This window comes from Nematolebias whitei, chromosome 20 (assembly GCF_014905685.2).
Source record: "Nematolebias whitei isolate Nwh7 chromosome 20, NemWhi1, whole genome shotgun sequence".
Lineage (NCBI taxonomy): Eukaryota > Metazoa > Chordata > Actinopteri > Cyprinodontiformes > Rivulidae > Nematolebias > Nematolebias whitei.
In genome coordinates, this window is record NC_056517.1 from 38,156,439 (window position 1) to 38,181,885 (window position 25,447).

At 37.9% G+C, this 25,447-nt stretch overlaps 1 protein-coding gene across 1 annotated transcript in view; it reads left to right on the forward strand.

Annotated features, from left to right (window-relative positions):
- The window catches only part of cntnap2a (contactin associated protein 2a), a 412,697-nt gene that overhangs the window by 226,912 nt on the left and 160,338 nt on the right, over positions 1-25,447 (forward strand). The window contains exons 8-10 of the mRNA XM_037694005.1: positions 2,892-3,035; positions 5,050-5,314; positions 17,299-17,448. Coding sequence (XP_037549933.1) covers positions 2,892-3,035; positions 5,050-5,314; positions 17,299-17,448 — 559 coding nt within the window. The remainder of the gene's footprint in view (positions 1-2,891; positions 3,036-5,049; positions 5,315-17,298; positions 17,449-25,447) is intronic.

Sequence of the window (25,447 nt, forward strand, 5' to 3'; positions counted from 1 at the left end):
GTTTTTCCTGTGACTTATTTGCAGTATGATAAATGGTAGGAGCATAATATACGCTCCCAATGTTTTGTTGGGCTTTTTTTGTAAATAATTACCTTTTATTGCAGTTTTATTTTTTTTATTTTTTTTTGTATCTTGAGATCTATGACGTCATCAAATACTCGAGTTCTACTCGGGTTCTATTATGTTAATGTCGAGTTTAAAAATTATATACTCGTTCAACACCTAATATAGATATTAATATAGATATAAAAAAAAATGTTTAAAATAAGTGGAAAAAGATTTAGATCATTTTTACTTAAAAGTTGAAGGCCTGAATTTATTTTATTTTTTTTGTATATTTCACAATTCAGTTCAATTCAGTTTATTTATAAAGCACCAAATCACAGCAGAAGTCATGTCAGGACAATGAAACATTCATATGTAAAAATAAGTTAACAACAACATCCATATATACGTATAAAAAATAATAATAATAATTTAACATTATTTATCTGAGGAAGAAACCTGTAGCAGAACGGTTAGTTGTTGTAAGTCCTGTTTTGTCACCTTGTAAATTAAATTAGCTAAAGAGATTCTGGTTCGTTATTGATATGATTTTGTAAAGTTAAAATGACACAAGAAATAAAAATATAAGAGTGTATTTGTGGACAACTACACACAGCTGATGTGCTGGTATCAACAACAGAACAACAAGATTTTTATTCTGAAGCTGTAACGTTAGGCTCCTCATCCAGGGAGCTTTCCCAGTTTAAAACTGTGTTTCAAGCATTGGTGGTGTGCTCTGTTTGTGCAGCTCAGTTCACATTCAGTTTAATCTTCCTAATCAAGCGTTGTTAGTCTTTGTTTGTTTAGCTCACAAGAGAGAAGGAGGTAATCTAAAAACCTTCCACAGAACAGAACAAAGAGAAAAACAAATGCAAAACATTGTCATAACTTATATGCTGGAGTGTCTGAGAAATTCAAAGGACTTTCTCCAAACACAACCTCCTGATGGGTTTCAAACCCAACAGGACTCTCAGACTGAGGCTGGTCCATCCTAAGAACAGAACCTCCAAACACAAACTGAGTGGTGTGGTGTCTGCAGTTCAGTGCAATGAGGAAAGTTCAGTTCAGACCACCATATTGGAGAAACTGAACCTCTCTACAGGAGATGCAGCTCCTCAAGATTCAGCTGTGCACCTACACCTCAAGGATGAATAATACGGCTGAGGACCAAAATACTCATATTTTGGACAGAAAAAAGATTGTTTAAGGAGTGAAAGGCAACGACCTTCACAACTCTTCATTGGAAGTGCAGTGAGATTAATCTGCGTGTGAATTTAGCTGCATGAAAGGAGGACGGTAAGCCCAATCTCAGGCTATAAAGTTCTGATTTCTGTCACAAAGCTCTGATCTGATGTGTGCTGCTTCCAGAACAGCACTTTTTACTGACAGTAAACAAAATTTAAAGTCCAAATATTCATGTTTTTATTAGTATTTTCTTATTGCTGAGGCTTCTATGTGATTCAGTTCAGTTTATTTATATTGCACCAAGTCACAACAGGGAAACATTCTTATATAAAAATAATAATTGAACATTATTTATCTGAGGAGCAGCTTTGAGTTTAACTCCATCACAGAACTCTCATCTTGAACAAGCATGAAGGCGACAGTGGAAAGAAAAACTCCCTCATGAGGAAGAAACCTTTAGCAGAACCAGGCTCAGGACAAGCGGACCATCTGCTTCGACTGGCTGGGTTTGGTAGGAATAGATACACAATGGCAGGTCAAGAATCACATGTTAAGATAGAAATAACATCAAATGAAAACTATTCAATTTTAACAATTCATTTAAAGAAATGAGGTACATTTTTCCTCTAGTAGACTAAGCCTGTAGCAGCATAACAAGCCAACCCTAACTATAGGATTTATCAAAACGGAAGTTGGTTCCACAAAAGAGGAGCCTGATAACTGGAAGATCTTCCTCCCATTCTGCTTTTAGAAACTCTAGGAACTGCGAGTAAGCCTGCAGCCTGAGCGCGATGTGATGAGAGAGCTGTATAATTAAAATGCCTTTATAAGTGGTCTCAGGGCACAAGTAGTTGTCCCAGTAACTAATGACTGATAGATATAGGATCTTTATACCGGCTGATTGTTGCAGTATGACAAATGTTTCAGAATGTGGTTTATTTATAGTTTAGTCTGTCTGACAGTGACGGGAATGCTTAACTGAAAATAATCTTCTAAATTCATGAAAACCCAACAAAGTAAAGTGTGCTAAAGTCAATAGCAGAAGCGCATTTTAATGCTCAAATCTGATTGGTTAAAAAAGTGAGGTCATAGGTGAAGCATTACGAGTGAGCTCTGCAGCGAAATCCCTTAGAAGGAAACAAATGCAGCTGCCTTGTGCCCGATCACACTAATATGTGATTAATGTGTCACGATCAGAGCCACAGTGGGTGTAAAGGCAGGATTACACTTCAGTGCCTCTCTTCAGATTCCCTTCACAAGTTAAGACTGATATTCAGAACAAACCTCGCTCATTTTAAACATGTTAAAATAATTCAGTTGGAGTTTGTAGCTAAGTTGAGCTCTTTACTCACAATTTATATACAATCCTGAGCACACTGTAAAGCCACTGTCAAGACTCGAGCAAAACATTTCGAAACCCTTTCAAATAAAACTTAATAAAATTTACATTTTTAAAGCAGTCGTTTGCATATTAGAGTAAGCATGCACACATCGAACCATAAATGCGACAGCAAATTAAATATTTGTTCTGTTCTGCAACTTTACCAGTCAGATTATTGGAAAGACAAAATATTACCAGTAAAATAAATTAGTAACTGGGAATAAAAAAGATTTTCTGCATGTCTTTCTGTCTCTCCCCCCTGTCCCCTGTCTCTCTCTAGTTGAGTTTTGGGGGGATGCCGTACAGCGGGAAGCCAGTGGGAGGTGGAAGAAAAAACTTCAAAGGCTGCATGGAGAGCATCAACTACAATGGAGACAATATTACAGACCTGGCCCGCCGGAAGAAGCTCGACACTTCCAGCTTTGTAAGAGAAATGTGAATTCATGTTCATGTGGGCAGACATGCAGCATTTCATCAAAGTTTAGGTGCAAAACCTACTGTGAAGTCTAAAGCTGCAAAGGCAGCTGAATGCTTCAAATGCTACACCTGGTTAACTGAATGTGGAAAGTGGAATTATCTACTTCAAGGAAATAAATGACCGTAGGTTTCTAAATAGGTTACAATGTAACAAATAAATGTATTAATCAGACAAAACAAGATCCGTATTTAAACCTAATTAAAGTCAGTTCATTCCAATAGCACAATAGGAAATGGCAATTAATAAAAAGTATTTATATACCAAAACCTGCAGACTGCATTGAATGAGTTACTTTGTCGCAATCCCCATCTTGAGTAACACTTTGGTGGTAGTGGAAAAGAATGACACCCTTTTTTAAATAAACCTCCTGCAGGACTTGGCTTAGGAAGGATGTCTATCTGCCTCGACCATCTGGGAGCTGCAGGGGAAGACACAAACAGACACGCATATCGGTACAGGTGTAGCTTCTGTTGGAAGCAAAACAAAGAACAACACGTGTTAATTACAGGAAGAGTTGCATGTGTAAACACGGAGCGTGGAGAAAGTAAAGAGGGAGGAAAGGTGGTCAGCAGTCCAACCCTGTAACAGCATAACTGAGACATGGCGGAGGAAATACAAGAAGACATTAACAAGAAGATCTTTCACAAAGGAAAATCTTAAAACTACACAGAATATCCGCCTCACAGACTCTACGAAGGAGTAGTACAAAAGTTTACCACTCTGTCTGGTATTTTTTTCTGATGGTCGATGCCACATTAATCAAAACTTAAAATAAATACGAATGATCGTTTTATGCCGACGACACAGTTGTTTATTGTCGAGCTAAATCAGTTGCTAAGGTTTTCCAGATTTTATAGTCTGCATTCACCATCATCCAGTCACGTGCTTCATCTCAAACTGGCGCTGAATGATAAAACCAAGTGGATGTTGTTTTCAAGCATTTATTGTTATTTCAGATGCATTTTGTGGCTGTTTACCTTTTCTGTGGTTTTCTCTAAATCACATCTCTCTTGTAAATGAGTTCTCGTGACTCAATGAGACTAACCTGGATTAAAAAAAAAACGGTTAAATTAATTAAAAATGTATTGGAACTAAACAGATTCCTGCTCATGTTGACTTTTTTATAGCGAGCAGAAACAAGGTCAAAAGGTCGTCTCCAAAGCTCGTCTCTGATTTGGATCTGCTCCGATCACAACTGAAATGAAATTGTTCTGCTCGTTTTTGGAGATCCGTGCAGTTTTAGATCCTCACTTGCAGAAATAAATTCCCGCCAACGCTGATTCTGATTTGATTTGCTGACATGATAATTCACCATTAGAGTATTTTGTTGCCCAATTTGTATCAAACCCAGTTGAACATTTCTGCAACTCTGTGATTGTACAAGATAAAAACAAAACCCTGAGACCAAACAGCATGCAGCCACGGCAGAATCCTCATCTCCTTTTCTTCATCCACAAGATTATACAGCCTGTAACGTTTTTGGTCTTTGGTAAACTGCATAAATGGAAGAATTAATTAAGTTCATTAAAGCCACACCTCTAATCCTCTTTGACTCACACAGCTATTAATTTCTAATCAAAACAGATCCACTTTCAGATTTGAAACCATGCACAATCAGGAAACATTGATAACTCGTGAGCCAATGCATATTGCATGTTTGCAGAAGATTTGATTAAATTAAACTGCTTGGATTGAAATTAGTGCCTAATTTGCACAAGTTATTTTTTCTTTTCTCCTCCAGAAAACAAACCCCATCCAGTGTACTGATCAAAAAAAACTAAATCAGATTGTTTTGCTGTGTAGAAGCATGAGCAGTCTTTTCATCTGAGGTTAAAATGGATTCAAAGCAGCAAACTGATACTGATAGGTGCAGATAAAATGCATCAAAAGACCAAATACATACATTTTCTCTGACCTATGACCTCCATTTTGTTCATTTTTATTCATATCTATGTCCTAGCAGCGTAACCTGTCTTTCACCTGCGTGGATACGCACACCTTCCCGGTCTTTTTCAACGCCACGAGCTTCCTGCAGCTGCCGGGCCGAGCCAACCACGACATCGTGTCCGTAGGCTTCCAGTTCCGCACGTGGAACCCAGACGGCCTCCTACTCTTCAGTAATCTCGATGACGGCACGCTGGAGATCTCCCTCGAGGACGGAAAAATTACAATTCATATCAACGTGTCAAAGGCGGACAGAAACTACCGGGTGGACTTGTTATCAGGTGAGCGTGACGTACAAAGACACGTCTTACAAAATATGTTGTTTCTTTTAGTTTAGTGAAACTTCTTTTTCTTTAGCTATACTACAGACATTTATTCAGCGAGTCAGTGCTGGTAATATTTATCTAACACTGGTGGAAAATAGCATTAAAACAAATTAATCTTATTTTCTGTTTTTTTTTTTTCATCCCAGGATTAAAACATAATTATTTCATTCAATTCATGCAATAAATAAAATGATTATTAGCACATAAGAGTGTTTGTCACTGCCATAGATTATTGTTTGATGTTTATAGTTTGTTTTTAGCACAACATTCCTGTATGTTTTATGGAAATATAAAGTTTTTTTAAATATATTATTTGGTGACATTTCATACAAATATTAATATTTGCTTGTCGGTGAATTAAAGAGATCAAACAGATTAGTTTTCAGTGTTAAATTAACACGAAAAGCATGTCTGCAATCAGAATAACTTTATTCGTAAACTATTAAACATTTTACACATTTAATATAAATTTAATACATTTGTGTAGTTCATACATGGCACATTTTTTTGTCTTATCCAGCACATCTTTATGCTTTTTCATGTGCTGCACATTTGTTTGGATGTCATATGTCTTACAGGGGTCTGCAAGATGCGGCTCTGGGGCCGCATGTGGCCCTTTGGTTCTTCTGCAGCGGCTCTTTCAGGCTTTGACCAAAACTAACATGAAACTGAATTTTATTTAAATTATTGCCAACAATGAAAATGGCTAGTTTCAGCAGACTTCCTGTCATTTTCCAATATGTGAAGGACAGTACAAATACACGGTGTAAAACTTGTGGACTACATCATGCTAGTAGCTTGTTAGCCACTTTAAGACGACGTCCAGTCTCTGAGAGATCTTTGTCTCAAAACCACCAGAATGTTTTGGAATATCTTTAAGACAAACTGCTGAGAAGGAATAACACGAGTAACTTTGATAACACTAAGAATAAAAAAAAAAACAAAGTAAATGAACATTATTTATTTTTCTTTTAAAAAGTAGCTGGATTTCCAACAAACTGGCCTCATTTTATACTGTTTTAACTTTATGATTTAAGTAGAATACTTAATTCTTCAACAATTAAAAGAACTAACATTGACCTGCAGAGTTCATTGTTTTAATTTTTATAAAATTGTTAAAATTATATATTTTTTCTTTCTTTATGTAATTTTTTTTAAAATTTGTATTAAAGTGTAAAAACATCAATAAATGTTAATAATAGTTTTACATTTTTCATTTTATAATATCACCCCCACTGGCTGGAGAAGCCATCTCAAACAAACAAATGGCCCATGGGCCACCAGTTGACAGTGCACAGCTGGAGCAGGTTTTGCAGCTCCAGACATCATAATTAATAAGCAAAGTGGCAAAAATGGCTCATTTTACCACAAAGGTTGCAGACCCCTCTATTAGTGGCTATTGTTTATTTTGGTGCTCTTTGTTTAAACTTTCTGAATCACTTTTAATTTAGTATTTTACTAAAAACATCCTTAAAGTAACTAGTTCTGCACATTTCTGAAGGAATTTAAATATCAGTTTGTTTCTGTAATATGATTTTCTACTTCAACAGACATGACCAACAGTTATTAAAAAGTGATTTTTTTTTTTTTATTAGGGATGCACAATATTATCGGCATGGTATCGATATCGGCCGATATTAGCGTTAAAGTTAAATATTGGACATCGGCCATTCCATCTAAATATTTCACCGATATAAAAGACGTTGTTTTTGTATGACAATGTTCGGACAAAGGAAAGTATATAAAATATCGGGATCGGTTATCGGCCCAATAAGTTTTAATGTATCGGCATATCGGCTAAAAATCCAACATTGTGCATCCCTAATTTTTATCATTGCATTATTTAAAAAAAACACTATTTTTGTTTTTTATGAAAAATTCTAATCCATAAATTCACCAATAAATAAGCAGATTGAGGCTAAAAAAATTAATTTTTGACAAAGTTGTTGTGTTGTCCCCTTCTTAACTTCACTTCTATCCTCCTTCCCCTTTCTTCCTCTCCTCCTTTGAGTCATCCCATCTCTTTCCTTCTTCTCCATGTTTCATTTTCCATAGACACTCTCATTTATTCTGTCCACTGCTGCTATAATAGGCCATTATGCCCAGGGGTAGGCATTATTACAGTGTTACCCTCTAGGCTAATTGGGCTTGAGCCCACGATTACATCAGTATCACTTGAACACACAGACACACGAGCATTCTCCGTGCACACATTTCTTCTTCTTTATTCTGTTATTAGTATCTCTTAAAATGCCACACTGCCTTCGGGCTTTAAAAGCACAGCAGGAGCTCAGACTTGATGGCAGAAATACTAGAGAGAAAACGTTAAAACTGGGGGACACCTTTGATCAGCTAAATGGAAATATTTTTGCATTACATAAACCTTTTTAGTTAAAGTAAATTTCTGTTTATTTAATTTGAAATGAGCTTTGGTCTTTAATGTGAGAAGATACAGACTCTGAGGGGCAGAGCAAGAAAAAAATGAGATTTTCAAACAAAAATACGTCGTTAATTTTCTGTTTGCCTGTGGTGGTAATTCGTTAATGAGCCTTTTGAGCAAGATGCAACTCGAATTTAAATAATCACGCTTTTGCTTGGAGGTAAAATTAAATCATTTTCACTGAATCCAGTGATGTTTTTATTTGTGATTTTCTTTTTTAAACACGTCTGGTTTATATACAGTAGAGTTGCTAAGAAAAGGGAAGCGTGATATAGAGGTGATGCATGTGATGGAGTCAGAAACCTTCTTTAAACTGATCATGGCACTCGAGCTTAATGTTGAAGTTTAGAAAAATGTTCGAATTCCACCTGTTACTAAAACATCTCCCATTTTTAGTATTTTATTCTTAGAAATAAATTGACTTTTGTTTCCACTTTTTTTTCCAGTTGTTTTATAGAAACTGTGGCTTTCAACTTGTTTTAAAATTAATAATTTAACAGAATCTGGTGTGACAAAAATAGAGCGTACAGCCATTATCCTTACCCGCTTCTTCTTTTTATGGGTCGCAGGGGTCACGTATAATAATTTAAAATGAGCCAAAATGAGCAAAACTTCTCAATATTAATTTTAATTCAGTTCAGTATATTTATATATCGTCAAATCACAACAGAAGTCGTCTCAGGGCACTGAACAGGAAGGAGGCCAGCAGACTCGTTGAATCTTCACATCGTCGCAGTCTCCCATCCTGAGCAAGCGCCAAGGAGACAGTGGAAAGGAAAAACTCCATTTTAACAGGAAGAAACCTGCAGCAGAACCAGGCTCAGGACAAGTGGCTGGGTTTGAGAAGAACGGAAGGAGAAACAGACGGACCGGTCCAGATGTAGGTGCAGGTGTACCTCCTACTGGAAGAAAGAAAAAAAACACATAAGGATGGAAAAAATTACAAATACAGAACAGAAAGCGCAGAGTAAGTAAAGACAGCAGAGTAAAGAAATGTGGTCAGTTTGTCCTCCAGCCGTCTGAGCCTATAGCAGCATAACTAAGGGACAGCTCAGGAAACCCAAGCTAACCCTAACTATAGGATTATTAAAAAAGGGAAGTCTTAAGCCCAGTCTTAAAACTGGACAATGTGTCAACCCAGTGGTGTAGTCTACATTTTTGTAGATGGTATACCGCAGCATAGTTTTATGTTGGACGTTGAACACCGCTGAAGTCAAGGAGCGCGAATGTCCAACGTAAAACTAATTTTACCGTGGTCAGTCCGTACTTCGAGACCAAAGTACACTGGTTGGTACAAAGTAATCGTCAATTTATTTTTAAGCCTCTTGAACATTCCCAAGTTTCTCTGATGCTTATATTTGAATAAATGCACAACAGTTGGCTTTGTATTAAAAACATGTTATAGAATTTATAAAACTGTATCAAAGCAAAACATGTTCAAGTATTAAATACAGAATTATACAATCATTGGCTGGATAAGCGAATGTAATAAACAAGCGCTGCATACCTATAGATTGTTATGGAAGCGTTTAGCTGCCATATAATGTCTGAATGACACGTGCCTAATGATATGTCATGTATCACCGGGCACTTTTAAGTGGATATACTGACATGCTTAAGCTTTTTCAGTGGGTATACTCCATATACCTGCGTATCACGTAGACTACACCACTGTGTCAGCCTCACGGACAGAAACTGGAAGTTGTTCCACAAGCGAGGAGCCTGAGAACTGAAAGATCTTCCTCCCATTCTGCTTTCGGAAACTCTAGGAACCACAAGTAAACCTGCAGTCTGGGAGCAAAGTGCTCTGTTATATTGCCCTTATTTATGAAGACGATGAAAGATAAATTGCCATAACGCCGCACGTTTTTCAGCTGTGTGGTGTTTCATGACTCAGAAGTTCAGAAATTGGATCATTGCAGACATTCCCTGCTCAAACTGTCGATGAGGGAAATGTAGGCGTTTAGGAATATAGCTGTTTACTAAGCACTAGCTTTTGCTGTCGTGAATTGTTGCACTAAAGTCTGAACGGCCTCCGTTAGGTCCAGTTTATGGTCGACCGTCTCCTCAGCTGTTTAACCACGAGGCTCCTCCTGCCACACTGTCTCAATCACTCACAAAATGAAGTGATGAATGTTTTTCCTTTTGAAATGTTTGCGTTTCAGTGGTGTTCTATTTGTATGTGTTGGGGAAAAATTATTTAGGTCTTGGACCAAAACAGATCAATTATGAACAATTTCATGGATTACTGTTATAAGAAATTTGTTTTCTAAAGTATGTGAAGATATGAGAAGAACAAAATCGACTGAATGGGTTTGGAAATGAGACTTAATCATTCATGCTATTGAAATTTGCTGAGGACTTTGTGCTGGTCGTTAAATGTAATACCACTGGTTTAATCAGCTCCTTTTAAGTCTTCCGTCTACATGGACACAGTTTTTCCAAAATAGCCTTTTTGTTTTGTTGTTTCTAAAAATATCTTCACAAACACGGCATCATTTTTTTTGAGAAGTCTTCTTCTACACAGAAACACTGAAAACAACTCATAAAGCCGTAGTAACTGTGCCAGTTTGTGTATGTGGCGCTGCAATGTCACAAAAATACGCCAAATATTGGAAATGAAGCTCGGAGAATGTGCGTGAAGCTCACGCGCTGGGTGTGAGATGTAAACACAAAGAAAATGATGCTCTTGGGTAATAGGTTAGAATAAAGCTGTGGCTATGACATCATCGTTTTCAAAATGTGGTGTTTTGGTGGTTTACAAAAAAGTGGTATTTTGAGATTTTTCACCTTATCACTCATTTTAAAAAAGAAAACGTACTTGTTGGAGGGTTACTTAAACACTGTTTCCATGTGGACACAAGACGCAAAGGATAAACAAAATCAGTATTTTATTTTATTCACAAAAGTTATCCCCATGTGGGCGGGGCCTGAATGGATTCTATAGACAATCCTGACCTCCTCTTTTGACATTAAGTGTCAAAAATAGCATTCAGTGTGATTTGATACAGAAAACCTTTTGCTGTTGGTTTTGGAGTGTGTTAAAGAAGCCTTCATCTGATCGGGCTCTTGATTAATAATCAAAATATTGGGAACCATCATTGTTTCCATAGAAACTGAGCTCACTGTCTCCATTGCTTTCTGCAGAGACAAGGAAATCTAATTTTCTGAGAGGTTCTCATGCCACAAAGTGAGGAAATATGTTTTTGCACGCTCGACGGTGTATCAGTCAATCACTAGGAAGTACTTTGTAAATAATCTTAATGGAGTAAATATGCTGCTACACTTTCAAAACGCAGCAATTTTCAGGCACTCCTGCAGTTTCCAACATTTTCATCTTCTTGTCATTTTGTTTAAATTTCACTTTCCCCTCTTCTCCTTTGTTTACTTTCTTTTTCTTTTTTTGCCACACATGCAATTTAATGTACAAAGAGTATCTACTGTAAATTTTTTTAATCTCAGAAGAGTTTTATGGTTTAAACGCTTTATTCTTACCTTGTTTTTTAGAGAGTAAATTAAATATACGCTCACATTTAGTTACATTTTACCAATCAGCTCTTTATCACCAAAGTGAGGCGTCACCCCACAAAATCAGAGTTGTGCTTCTTTGCAGTTCAGGCACAAGCATTTATTTCTTACCTCACCCAAACCCCACTTCTTCTTTTGTTATTTCCAGTGTTGAAACTGCACGCGTGTGAGATTGTTCTTGCATGCTTGTCTTCACACCCATCGCCTCAGCTTGAAGTAAAACGATCAGTTTGAGATGCAGGATTTCTATCAGTCACACTTGAGGCCGCTTCCACCGTCCGAACAGGAAGCGTATGGCGTTACAATAATGGAAACGCCTAAGGCACAGTTTTAAGGCATAAAAAAAACTACAGCCACCACAGATTACGTTATCCTGTTCCTTTCTACTGGAGTATGTGTGTGTCTGTATCTATGTGGATTTGCATTGTTCAGTGCGTGTATATGGGAGAAGTTAGGGCTAGGCTTAATATGACATGTTCAGAGGTTCTGAGTGCTCGGCACACTGCTGTCTGTGAAGTCGTGCAAAGCCCTTTGAATTGCCTCAGAGGCCGTAAAATGTAGGAGCTGAGACGCAGAGAAAAACAAAATCATGAATCCTGGAGGGCCCCATAAATTTAAAGGCAGACAAAATTCATTTTTAGCGTGTATACGGAATCAATACGTAATGGAAACAAGAAAGAGAGACGAGGGAAAGAGTTGGAAATCTCAGGCTGCGATGCTAACTGGTTCAACATTAGACAAAGAGCATCAAAACGTTCTGAAACATATTATAAATGTGGCTAATCTGTTAGCCCCGCTAATATTCGTGAAGCCACTCTTAAGTCGAATTTCGGTGTTTAACAGTCCAATCTCAGACCAACAGAGAAAGCCTGGGAGCATTCAGAAAAAAGACTTTGAAGTGTTTGTCTATAAATACATGGAGGATTTAAATATTTAAATTAGACTGAGGAAAAAAACAAGCATATTCGATTTTTACCCACCGTTTAAATATTTTTGACTTCATTGCCAAGTTTTCCACAGTAAATAATGTGACTCAGCTCAGTGTTTAGTTTTTGTTAGAAAGCAGACCCCCTTCAAATACGGAACACAGTTCTGAATATTTCCAACCATTTATCAAAATAATAAAGCTCTTGTCACATTCTGGAGCTCGTAACGTTCCTTAATCAGAAGCCGGAGCTCAGTCTATGAATTATCCTGCCGTTTGTTTCCTGTTCCACACGTCCTCTGCTGGAAACTAGAGCTGCCAGCTCTGCTGCTTCAAAATATTTTAAATATCCAAGTCTGATTATTGCATATACAGTTCCCCTAGAGGTCTGATTTTGCTGTCGGCCTCCAGCAACTTTTCTTGTGGCGCTGCTGTGGTGACCAGCTGGGCTGTGTCACTTTGTTTTCACCACCTGTTGGTCTGACACTCACAAATGTAAATGCAAATGACACAGAGGCAGAAATTAAAGTGGAATTACTTTACAAACATTATGAACAAACGGAATATGTTTAGCTTTTTTGAGTTTCTGACCAGCAGCGCTGTCTTTCAGGGTTTGAAATCGTGTCTTAGTATTCCTCAGCTCCACCTTCTGTTCTGTGTCTCAGAGCTCATCCCAGATATCGTTCCTTGTCTGTCTGTTCATCTGGAAACTTTGTTCAGCACCTCCTCGCTTTCCTTCAGCACATGTTCCAGTCAGAAAGCACAGCGAAGTCAGCAGCAGAGCATACGTCTTTGTAAAACTTTACAAAATGCACTTAGTGCATATTTGATGTACTACTGTGTAAAAAAATAATAAAATAAACAGGAGACTTCTTTAAAACTGGTCCTCATAACTCAACTTTATAAAACATTATTTTTCCTAGTTGCAAAATTTATAATTTTTACTCAAATGATGTCTTTCAAATGCAGCAGCATTGACGTACCCTTATATTATACATTTATTATCCCCCATCGCAATAGGGCCAAGACGTGTGTGTGTGTGTCTTTGTATTTGTTACCTTGTAAGGCCCATTTTTCCAACACATACTATATTGTGAGGACCAACTGCTCCTTATGGGGCTCAAAGCCCGGGCCCAGTAAGAAGAAGTGCCGTTGGTGGGTTAGGGGTTAGGTTTACGACTAAGACCAATAATGGTCAATCGGGTAATCTGGACAGTTTCTTTTTTGTGGAAAGAAACCGTCCACATGACCTGATTTACCATTATTGAATTTTGTACCTGGATGATTGAGCATGAACTTTGATGTCTTGAACCACTTTGGCAATGGCTGCCTGCTTGGGAGGAGTCGACGGGGGACATGACAGCCCCCAGAACCCATCTTATCACCAGCAAACTGGTTGGTCCACTAAAATAATGTACTGCTCAGTGGGGAAAACAGTTTACTTGGGACTCCTCAGACTGATGAAGCCCTCTGGATAGAGGGCAAAACATCTTTTCACAAAACAGAAATGGTCCAGGTGACCTGATTGACCATTATTGGATTTTGTACCTGGATGATTGAGCATGAACTCTGATATTTAGGACTAAGGTGTGAATTGAGGATGTGTTTTGTTTAGGGTTAGGTAATGGTTAGGTTTAGAGTAAGGGTCCGAGTTAGGCTATAGAAAAGAATGGAAGGCAATGCAAAGTCCCTGTAAAGATAGAAAGACAAACTTGTGTGTGCATGGTGGTGTGGTGTGGGGAGTCTGACGGGTACAACTATCTACTAAACCACCAAGCAATGAAACTTACAGAAAGTAATCAATGGATCTGCAACTGATTAACATTTTGGTCAAACCAATTCAAGATGGCCACTACAGCCAACTAACCCTAAACATAAAAATGTCTGTCAGTTTTATAGACGTTGTGGCAAAGTCTTATGTGGTAGTAGCTGAGACTAATTCCCAACACACATTCAGAGTGCTAACAAACATCACAGTATTTTTGTTTGAAATGTTACCATGAATTATTGAGCCAAGTCTTGCTTTTACCAACATTTCTCATCAACTACTGGATGGATTTTAATAAAACTTTCAGGAAATGATCATTAAATGTGCATCTGCCTCCAGATAAAACCTTTGGAAACAATCAGATTTAAAGTGGCTGTCTCATCTAATCAACTTTGCCAAACACAAAAATGGCTATAGCTATAGTTGTGCAGAAATTGATTGAAACTTTGGGGTGGTGGCAGAAACGGTAATTACCCTGAGCATGACGTATTACAGTATATTGAAATCTAAATATCTGGTATAAAAGTTGAGAGGCGATATGCATCCATTTAATAAATGGTCAGAATTCAATTTAACTAATTTTATTTAACAAATTTTCTATTATAAATAAAAAGTGCATCTAATGACGGTAGCAGAAACGTTAACATTTGCTGAATGAGCCTCAAGAGACAGCGCAAACCTGAAATAAGATCATAAAAAGAAAAGAAAAGAAAAATTTTACCAACCGCAGCGTTTCAGTTGGACGCTTTGAAACTGACAAGAGCACCAACCCGTAGATAAAGAGAGATGCAACGGATCCATTTCACCTGTCTGCACAGCGGCTGGCAGCTCACGTTTTCAGTCTTGCTGTGAAGGGCTGACTCCTGCTGTTCGGTCAAAAATTAGAACTCATATTTCTCACAAAGTTATGCCCATCCGAAATTGTGCTCCGCCACGGCCTGTATATCCCCACGTTCAGGAAGTTCCACTTTGTTAGAGTAGCCTGCAGGGGTGTTCTTGGAAGAAACGTATGGGACCAATTTATAAAGCACGTTTGCTGGGAAAGAAGGCTGCTGGTTTGGATTCGTAGGCACGCCCTTATTTTAATGCTGTATAAATTCAAGCTCTAGCATTCCCTGAATAGTAAAACATATATTGAATTACATATTTCTGTCAATATATGATGGCCCATATCAATTTAATAAACAAATAAAGTAAAGTTGTTGCATGTTTTTCTCACAGCTAAAAGAATAAATAGTGAATGCACTGGGTTGTGTGTATTCTTGTGTATGTATGTATATAAAATCAGCAACACCCTGAACATTTCTGCACTTGTCACACTCTCAGCAAGTGATTATTTTGGCTCTTAATTTCTTTGGTCACCATCTGATCTCACATACACATGCACTGTTAGCCACCCTGTTGTGCAACACTGATTAGTGTAAACTCCCTACTGATGTGAAAGCAAAGGTCGTCAAATGCATTCTGGGTATAAATAAGTACAAGACAACTGTAGGAACTGAAGACCTGCAAAGACACTGACAAAAAAAAGCAAATGAACTAACAATAGCTTGCTGTAACGTATATGGTTCAGATGTATTGACATAATCTTGTATAATGACTGGCAAGCAGATCCACTCTGCCGAAACTGATTTGCAGATGACCGTACCTTGAACTTTGCTGCAGTGTCCTCACTATTGACGTATAACAGCCAGTGAAGCAGTGAATTAAACCCAACCGAGAAGGATATGCACTGTACCAGATGGGCACAAATGGAGATTAGTATGGAGACACTTAGAAAAAAAAAAAGAAATGTGTTAAATGCAGAGACACAGGGACGGAAATAAAGACAGAGGTGCAAAGACGCAGGCAAGGATGGTAGAATGAATTGAGCCTGGTGTCAGTGAGAGGGTGATCTATAGAAGAGAGGGTGATGGGAGTGAGCTGGCTTCTCTTTCAGCCCCAGTAATAATGTCCCTTTCCAAAACATCACTCATATTTAATGGACAGCTACAAGGGAAGGGAGGGAAAGGAGAAGACATAACTGGGATTCGCCAAACACACACCCAGAGACACAATGGCGTACAAAGGAAGAAACAGAATACAGAAGCAGGAGCCTTGAGACTGGAGGGGGTCATAGGCTGGGAGGAAATGACTGCAGAATGAGTGAGACAACGAAGATGGAAAGCAGGAAAATGTAATGGTCACTGGCGTGAAATGTAGGCCTTTTCATAACAAGGTTCTGAGATATGGATCCAAAGACAAGCTCCGTTTAAAGCAACTTCTTGTTCACAAAAGGACATACACCATCTTGTGACACGGTGAGCGTACACAAATGAAACCAGCATTGATGAACCACAGGAGGATTTATACACAACTCAGCAGCGTTGACTCGACACATAAAATATGTGCCTCAAATCTCTCATTCAAATATCCACAGCTGGCTGAATGCACAGACCGATTGTCATCATGAGCCACACCTTCCACCTACCAACTGTTTCCGTTCTGTGACTACCTTCTTTGGCAGTTAAAAGGTGCAACCCTGATTTCATCTCTCCTATGCCTCTTAATTTTTACGGACATCATATAAGGGCAGAAGAAGGCATTGTAGGCACAGCTTGGAAGTGTTTTGTCATTGAAGTGAATGACTGAGTGAGAAGTCTGTTGGACTTGCATTGATCAGACAAACAAAGGTTTCTTTGTTGGAAAAAAACATTTAAGCTAAATGATCCTAGATTAAAAAAGTCATGTTTACATAAACAGGGGGGGGGGGGGGGGAGGTGGGGCAGAGGTAGGGCAGCCGACTTGGGACCAGAAAGTCGCGGCTCGATTCCCAGTTATTCCCACATATGGTGTCTCTGAGCAAGACACCTAATCCCTAATTACTCTCCAGGTACTCGATAGCTGCCCTTCTCCACATGGGTGTATCCCAGGTGTGATGGGTTAAATGCAGAGAACCAATTTCGTCATTTTATTGGACCATACAATGGTGACAAGACATAGCACCAAACTGCCTGCATACTATACTCATCTTGAGCCACTCAGCCATGGTAGATCTTAATCTGACTTGCCAACCATGTTCTGCTTTGTCTAGAGCATACTTTTGTCTAGGCTACTGAATTCCATAGGTGCATGAATGAGTTTCTTTACAAAAGGTTTCCACCTGATAGAAAATGTGCATGCAAATTAATATTGTGCAATAGTCACTTGAAATTTTCATGCCAAGGTGAACTTTCTAATTCCTCAAAATGAAGTAAAAACACATCTTTGTTCTGTTCTTCAACCCCTGCACCCTTCAGGTTCTGGTCTCAATGATGGCCAGTGGCATGCTGTGCGTTTGGTTGCCAAGGAGAACTTTGCCATGCTGACTGTAGATGGAGAGGAGGTGTCCGCCATGCGTTCTGCCTCACCTCTCAGCATCACCACAGGAGGAACCTATCACTTGGGAGGTAAGGGTCAAGCCAACTCTTTGGCTTAATTCAGCCGCAATGTACTTTTATGTTTGCAGTTCCAGTTGGCATTTTGTTCAGTGCACATAAATCCCATTGGCAACAGCTCCTAAACTACACAACCAGCAAACAGATTTATACAGTGGCGATGGAAGCAGCACCCTTAATCTGTCTGAATTAGAAATATGCCAAGTTAATGATGCCAGACAACGTTATCTGTTTGCTAAACGATGTGTGTGCAGGAGGGTCTGTATGAAATTACAGTAACTGAGAGAGATAGTCTGGCTCTGATTGCTCCATCATGACCCGTCTTCTCTCTCTGGCACAGCACAATCTCCTCAATCAAGAAAAACCATTTCCTCGGGCTAGTCAATAAGGATCAGAGCACTTTACACGCACACATCAAGGTTCTTTTACACTGTGGTCTATTTTCTTTTACTGCTCCCAAGTGCATCGTGAATCCCTCAACTCCGAGATGACTTTGTGTTGGCAACAAAATAAAAGTTTTTATAAACCTTCATTCACCTATACAGTTACAACTCCTCAATTCATTCATTTCCTTTATGCAAAAGGCTGTCACAGAACCATTTATAGATCATTTTTGTGCTTGAATCCAGTTTCTCTCCTATCTTCGATCCTCTCCTTTTGCTTCTCCCCTCCAGTCTCCATTTTGATCGAATTCGTGATTTATTGATTTTAGTAAGCAGAGCTGGGAATCAATAAAGACTGAGAGGAGAGCTCCTCTGTAATGTCTTGACTCACTGTAAAAGAGAAGAAAAAAAGATGGATTAAAGAGACAGAAAGGACAGATTAAAATAGTCAAGAAGAAAAATACATCCAAGGAGAAAACTTAGGTGGGAGAATGTTAAGAAATGGAAATACGTAGGTTGAGAGGTTAAGTGAAACAAAAAAAAAAAACATATAATAAAAGCCAGGGAAATTACAAGTTCTGGGAAAATGTAGTCTGATGGCTGAATTCTGAATGACTTTGCTAAAAGTTAAATGTAGCAAAATGCTAGCCAAAAGCCAAAAAGCCAAAAATAGCAACTCTCATGTGGTAGTATGAAATTGTGTACACAGGGTCCCAGTTACATCCAACAAATTATAAATTGTAAAATAATAATAATGTAATATATAAGGAATATATATATATATATATATATATATATATATATATATATATATATAAAGGAATATTTAAGTGTAATACATTACCTTAAATGGTACAGTACTTTGGTACATGTCCAGATGACATGATTCAACCTTTTTTGTTGTTATATACCTGGATGACTGAGAAAACAAACTTTGTGGTACAGTACTTTGTTTTTTTATTAGGGATATGGCCGATCCGATCCGGTATCGGGCTCCGATACCAGCGTAATTAATGTATCGGATTTTTCCGATCCAACCTGCAGAGATTTCCGATCCATGATGCATGTGTCTTCTGAAACTTCTCCTCATGCGATTCCCTGCCGGCTGCTCTGCATGTTGCTTCAAACTACGGAAAGGATTTCCTGAATGGAGGAGTGTGTCATGAAACCCAGAGTAATTAGACCCGCCTCACATTCAGGAAATCCATTTCATAGTTTGCAGGCAGCTACAACGAGCAGGCAGCCCGAACCCGGCAAGCCGCGCCCAATCCTCCCTGCTCAGTCTGCCTGTCTCCGAGGAGGGGCAGACTGAGCGCAGCTGACCGAAATCAGATTGCATGCTTCAGACTGAACGAGAAGAACACACCAGTGAAGCCACGGAGCTCAAATGTTTACCGAGAAGTTGCTAAACTTTATCGTAATTAATGAGCAACCGCCATCATTTGGAGAAAACTAAGAATTCGCAACTTGATTGAATACTTGCAACCAAGATATAGTTTACCCTCCAGGAGGTATTTATCAGTACAACAGTAGACTATCATAAAAAAGCATATGTAGTGAAAGATACAAGTATATATATATATATATATATATATATGTGTGTGTGTGTGTGTGTGTGCATGTGTGTGTAAAGAAACATAAACAGCTACATTATAAAGCATTGTAAAATACTAAAGGAACATGTCTGTGTTGGTATCAGCCGATATCCAGATTTAGGTATTGGAATCGGATTGGAAGTAAAAATAAGTGGATCGGTGCATTCCTAATTTTTACACATAAATATTGACTCATACATATCTACTCATACGCATAATACATTTTTACAAATCTGAGAAACATCAACCACATTTTTTCTTTTATTTGTTGGTTTTTCCCCACTGACAGAGGCATTGTGTCAGCTGAGTTAGCAGCAGCTGTGACTGGAGCTTTCCTTGTTAATTTTACATGACATAATGAATGCTGAGGAGCTGGGAGCGAGGTGGTAAACACAAGCTTGAAGGCTGCAGGGGATACAAAACTGTTGATCATTACTATGGAGCCAAATACAAAGCGATATTTAGGCCACAGAATTGCGAGCTGGGGATCTAGGTTTAGGACGTCATTTCCAGAACCTTGTATAGTTCTGACTGCAGCTCTCAAACTTTGTATCAAAGCATCTTTAATGTTCAAATAACCCAGAACAATCACAACTTTTTTTACTTTCTATTTATAGAGCGCCACTAAAACATAGTGTTCTGTTTTAGTGGCTCTCTAACAAATAATTAGCTTTTACTTGTACTTACTTGTACTTGTACTTCTCACAAACTTCACTTGTGTGTAGAGCTTCTTGACTTTTTTTTTTTTTTACTTATTGGTTTTACTGTTTGAGGTGCCTTTTTACAATTGGACTCGTATAAAGCGCAGCAAACCACTATTTTTACACAAACCGGTGTAAATTAAACTTTGTAACTGCTAAAGATATTGTACAGTTCTGTACTCATATAATATTTTAACCTTACCAATTATATTGCACTTTAGATTATTTAAATAAAATCTCCAATGATTTATATTCAGTGTTGAATATTTTATAACCAGATCTTTGAGGTATTTTATGTTGGGATTTTTTTTTTCCACTTACCACTCAGTCCCTCACATCCCCTTTCAAAGTCGATTTATAAAGATTGTTTGTGGTCATTTACATCAGTTTTAGTTCTTTTATGTTGTGTATGAACAGCATGTGCAGGTGTTTGACCAAATGCCATGACACTTCTACACACATGCTCTTTAAAGAGATTATTGAGAATAATTAATTGAAACACTCAAGCTAATTTGCATCCCACAAAAGAGGAAACTGAATAACATGGTGAATGTATAAAAGATATTTTAGCCTTCAGCTTGCCCCCGTTTATTCTCTGATCACTCAGCTTGATGAGCCAAAGAGGCCAAGCACATTAAGCCGTTCTAAAGATCGCTAAACGTATTTTAAATGCACTTCCTGCGAGACAGACTATTGTTTTGGTGTGCCACAATTAGCAGAGACCTCTCAGTGTCAAGAATGGACCATGTTCTTTTATATACATGACAAGCCCTGTGATAATTGATCTGGTTAATTTATGTGGATTCGGTCATGCCGATAGACATCTGCTTCGAATCACATGGCTTTAGGTCGTTAATCTGCTGTCTTTACACTGAAACTGTTGTTGACGATGCTGACTAACCCACAGAAGGCAAGTGAAGTTATGGGGCATATTCACATAAGTTTTGTGCCTCTGGTAAAGTCAATGTTTGCATAATTTTGTGACTGAGTTCGTTATCCAAGCGCAGCGCTAATTCAGCGCCTTAAAGGTGTTGACACAGTGATCTTTGCCTTTGGCCCTGTTGCATATGCATTCATGAAAATGTTTCTATCCAAGTGCAAAATGCTTAAAGTATTTAAATGTATCACACAGACTTATTATTGCTTTTTGGTGTACAACAGACAGAAAATCATTTCAATAGTTACCAACTTACCACCCCTGGCTAGGTAACGTGCAACTAAAGGCAATAAACTTGTTTTTCCAGCAAAGTTGACTCAGGTCCTCTGGACGGTTTCTTTTTGTTGAAATGTTGTGTCTTTTCTTCAAAAGACTTGATCAGTCCGAGTAGCCACAACGAACTCAGTCTTATAAACAGCACCATCACATAGTGAATGAACCAGTTTGATGGTGCTCAGATGGTTTCTGGAGTCCTCTGTAGGGGAACACCTCACCTCAGAAAGCGATCACCTCATCTTGAGAAACAATACTGTATTTTGTGCTTGAAGCTGTTAAAATAAGATTCATCTATTCCTTTGGGAACGAACAGACATCACTTTACAAATATTCAGCTTAGCTCACAAACTTCCTAAGTTGACAATGTAATAATAATTATAATGTAATTTTTAAAAAACTGTTATTGTATTAACCTCACCTAACAATATGAACTTAATAACCCAAGGCCTTTGTATGCAACAAACAGATCGTTTTTAATTAGAGCTTTTGCTAAACTAACCTTGGCGTTTCTAAACATCCGAATTTGCTACGTTGATATCTTGCCTTATCGAAACGTATTACTCCCAGACTGGTTTCCATGAAGATGGTACAATAAGGAGTCCATTGTATGTCCTAATGACATTCCCTTTTCAGGAGATGGTCAGGCAACAGCGACACCTCTGTTTAAACATTGCATGTTTTAAGTTTAATTCTAAATATGTATTTTTTTTTCATTACATTCACATTTTGGATGTTTATTCATGAGAATGTGTGTTTTAAGTAATCTTTCTTTAAGATAATACATTTGTCTTATTTTCTCTTTTAAAAGGAAACATTCGAGGCAGAAAAGGGCTTTAAATTTATAAAACAAGGACAAGAGTTAGGACCACCTCTTCCCGAGGTGGACCAATCCTATCTGTTTTAGCACAGACAGTAAGTTTCACTTTTAAGAAAAACTCCAAAGCCTCACATGGCGCACCATTAATATGTAGCGATATGGGGTGTAAATATATATATATATATATATATTGGCTTATCTGTGTGTATTAATTGATTTGATATTCTTTAAACACGCGAAAAGAACTCACGTTCAATTTACATTATTTCAGAATCAGAATAAGTTTTGTTATCATTGCACTATTCTTCTTCAGAATAATATTTTTGCTTAGATGAGAAAAGGGAAGAAAACATGAGGAGAGACGGTATAAAAAAAAGATCTCTCACACTTTGTCCTAGACAGGGCACGATTTGAGGCATCAAAAAATCCTACCACAGCATAGCACATAAATAGACATGATACATTTACATATAGGCCGGTGAAGACGTTGAAATTTAAGGGAAGGTCATAACATAGTCCAGAGTCCCCCTCTCAGCCATTGTCCAGATAAGAGGTGTTAGTTATCATCATCTCGGCTGAGGTTCTGTCACATGTCCATGGCCTTGGGGAAGGGAGGGGTGAGGAGACAGACAAAGCGTCTTTGTTTTTCCTAAACATGTCAGGAGATATTGAGATAAGTCCGCCATCAAGGCCACAGTTTGGGTCAGGCAGAACTTGTAAATTGCCGTTTCTGCCTTTTAAAGTCTCGCTGGTATATTTCTCTGATGGTGACTCCAAACAGCCGAATTGATTCCTTACACCTAAAGTCGAACTTAGAGCTTTCTCCAAGATTATTCCCAACCATTCATGGGTGCTGCCAGAAAGTTCACAGTGCTGATAACAGCCTGCTCCAGCTCTCAGACGCAGCTCCACATAATTCAGTCTGAGTGCTGCCAAGCTTCGACACATTCCACATGAATTTGTGGACAATCCTAATTTCACCAACCCAAACAGCAGAATCTAGTTGTCATCATGAATCCAATTTGTTTCCATAGGTAAGAGGGTCTTCCTTACCCTGACTCCTGTCGGGAGAAGTTGGTCAATTTTGTTGAGAGACCAGGTGATCAAATCCTTCGAACTAAGAAGGTATGCAGGAAATTAAAAGAGTATGCTGATGCATGCTCAATAATCCAAATTAAAAGAGGCTCTTTAAGGGTTCACGAGACGAAAGAGAGCAAAGCAGGGAAGCGGGGGGATGGAGTACAGGAGGACACGACTGTCTTCATCGGAGCACAGAGAAGTTTTATATATATATACATATATATATATATATATATATCATAGATGATAATCAAAACATATATTTACACCCCATATCGCTACACCTCTTTTTATTATTATTTTTGCCTACTTTTCTTCTTTGGTTGGACACCTTATGATAAATCCCTGTCAGGAATTAAATTTATATTGTTCTCAATATCCGGCTGTGTGTGAAGATTTAGGCTTTTTTTCCCACTTACATTATATCTGTCAGATTAAAACACAAAACATGTTAATCCATAAATAATCTGACTCATTGCCATCAGGACAAACGTCTGATATGTCTCAACGTCTCAAATGTTCATCTTTTTGCATAAAATTGACTCTATTACTCTTCACCTATTGGAGTTTTTATCAATGTCTAACCAATGAAAAGTGTTAAAAACAACTGGACAAAAATGTATATTTAATTGAAAAGAAAGTTATTATTTTAACGTTCTGACAAGTTGTGTTTTAGACTGAAGTAGACCTGTTAACAGTTTTTCTTTGTGAGACAAATGACTCATTTTTAATACTTGGGCTCTCAACAAGAAACGATCTCGTTATATTTAGTTCATTAACTGTTGCTATGTACTTGGTTGTATTCATTGTTTTGGATCATGTCGTTTCAGGATGGCTAAACTCCTGCAGGAGCTATTTATGATTTACAAATTGTTTTGATTTTGCAAAACGTGGTAAATCTCCTGCAAATGAGACAATTGTCTCAACATGACTAACGTGTATAAATAAAGGACAGAGAGTTAATTAAATCTGCCTCGATACAGCATGTAGAGAAACACATCTCCGGTGTTTGTTTTTCTTTAATGTGCAGTTTTGTCACCTGATTTTATGGCCAGGACACTCATGAAGCATGCAGCTTATTAAAATAACCTCATTTACTAACAAAATTACACTGTCTTCATCTGATATGATGAACAAGTGCAATATTGTTGAAATTTGTTTTAGGTTTACCTCTCATGATTTTCCAGAGTCTTTTCTGTTAAAAAAAATTAATTCAAAAATTGGAAAATACTGATAAATCCAATTAATGTAATGCATCTATTGATCGTATTGTGATTTTCTCCTTTAAATATCTATTAAACACGACATGTGTAGACAAAAATAGAGCCATTTATGTTCATTTGTGTCGTGAATATGCTCAAGATGCAGGGAGATGCATGTTCTGTGACTGAGAAAAGCTCTGGAACTTTGTCGCGCTTGACCTTTACAGTTTCACAAAATGAATGTTGCGCAAGCTTCACTGCACCTGGGTGACAAGTAATTTTTACTATGAAGACTTGTAAATGAGTATACGGCACCTGCATGAAGTGAAAAACACAAGTTTTGACAAGATAGCCTTATGAGATGATTATCATTATAAATCTGAACAAGAAGAAAACCTTTTCCCTGATGGTATGGCAGCAAGCGTTGTAACCTTTCTTTGATCTTGTTGAGATTTATTTTTTTTTGCAAAATAACTATTCTATTTTCCTTTCTGCTGAATGTATGACTCTAAATACTAATTACAAGCTTTAAACTCTAACTAAAACCATTTAAATGGAGAAACACCCAGACAGTTGTTAAATTTAATTATAAAGCATCAATTTAGCGAAACGCATAGTTGTTATTTTAGTAATGTTAGTTTTTCTGTATTTATACTTTCACGCATTATTCCTGTTTAGCTTGTTTTGTTCCAGTTTACTTAACTCTCTGTTAGGTGCGCTCACCCCATTCTCATGCTTTCGGCCCCCCCTACCCCCCCATCTCTGCTCCACTATCCTTCGAGCACCTGTTTTCAGAAGCAGCCTCCTGAATCCAAATCCTATTTTACGGGGAGTAGTTTCTCAGTGCTGAACTCGCGCTCAAAGAAATTAGTTAGTGAACGTCACAAGTATCCCACAAATTGAATTTCTCAAGTTGAGAGGGCTGAAGCTGCCAACGACAGGATGAATAAAGAAACAAACAAGTAAATATCCTTATAAAAAAATAATAAATGGTTCAGTGCAGCTATTATAAGGCCACAA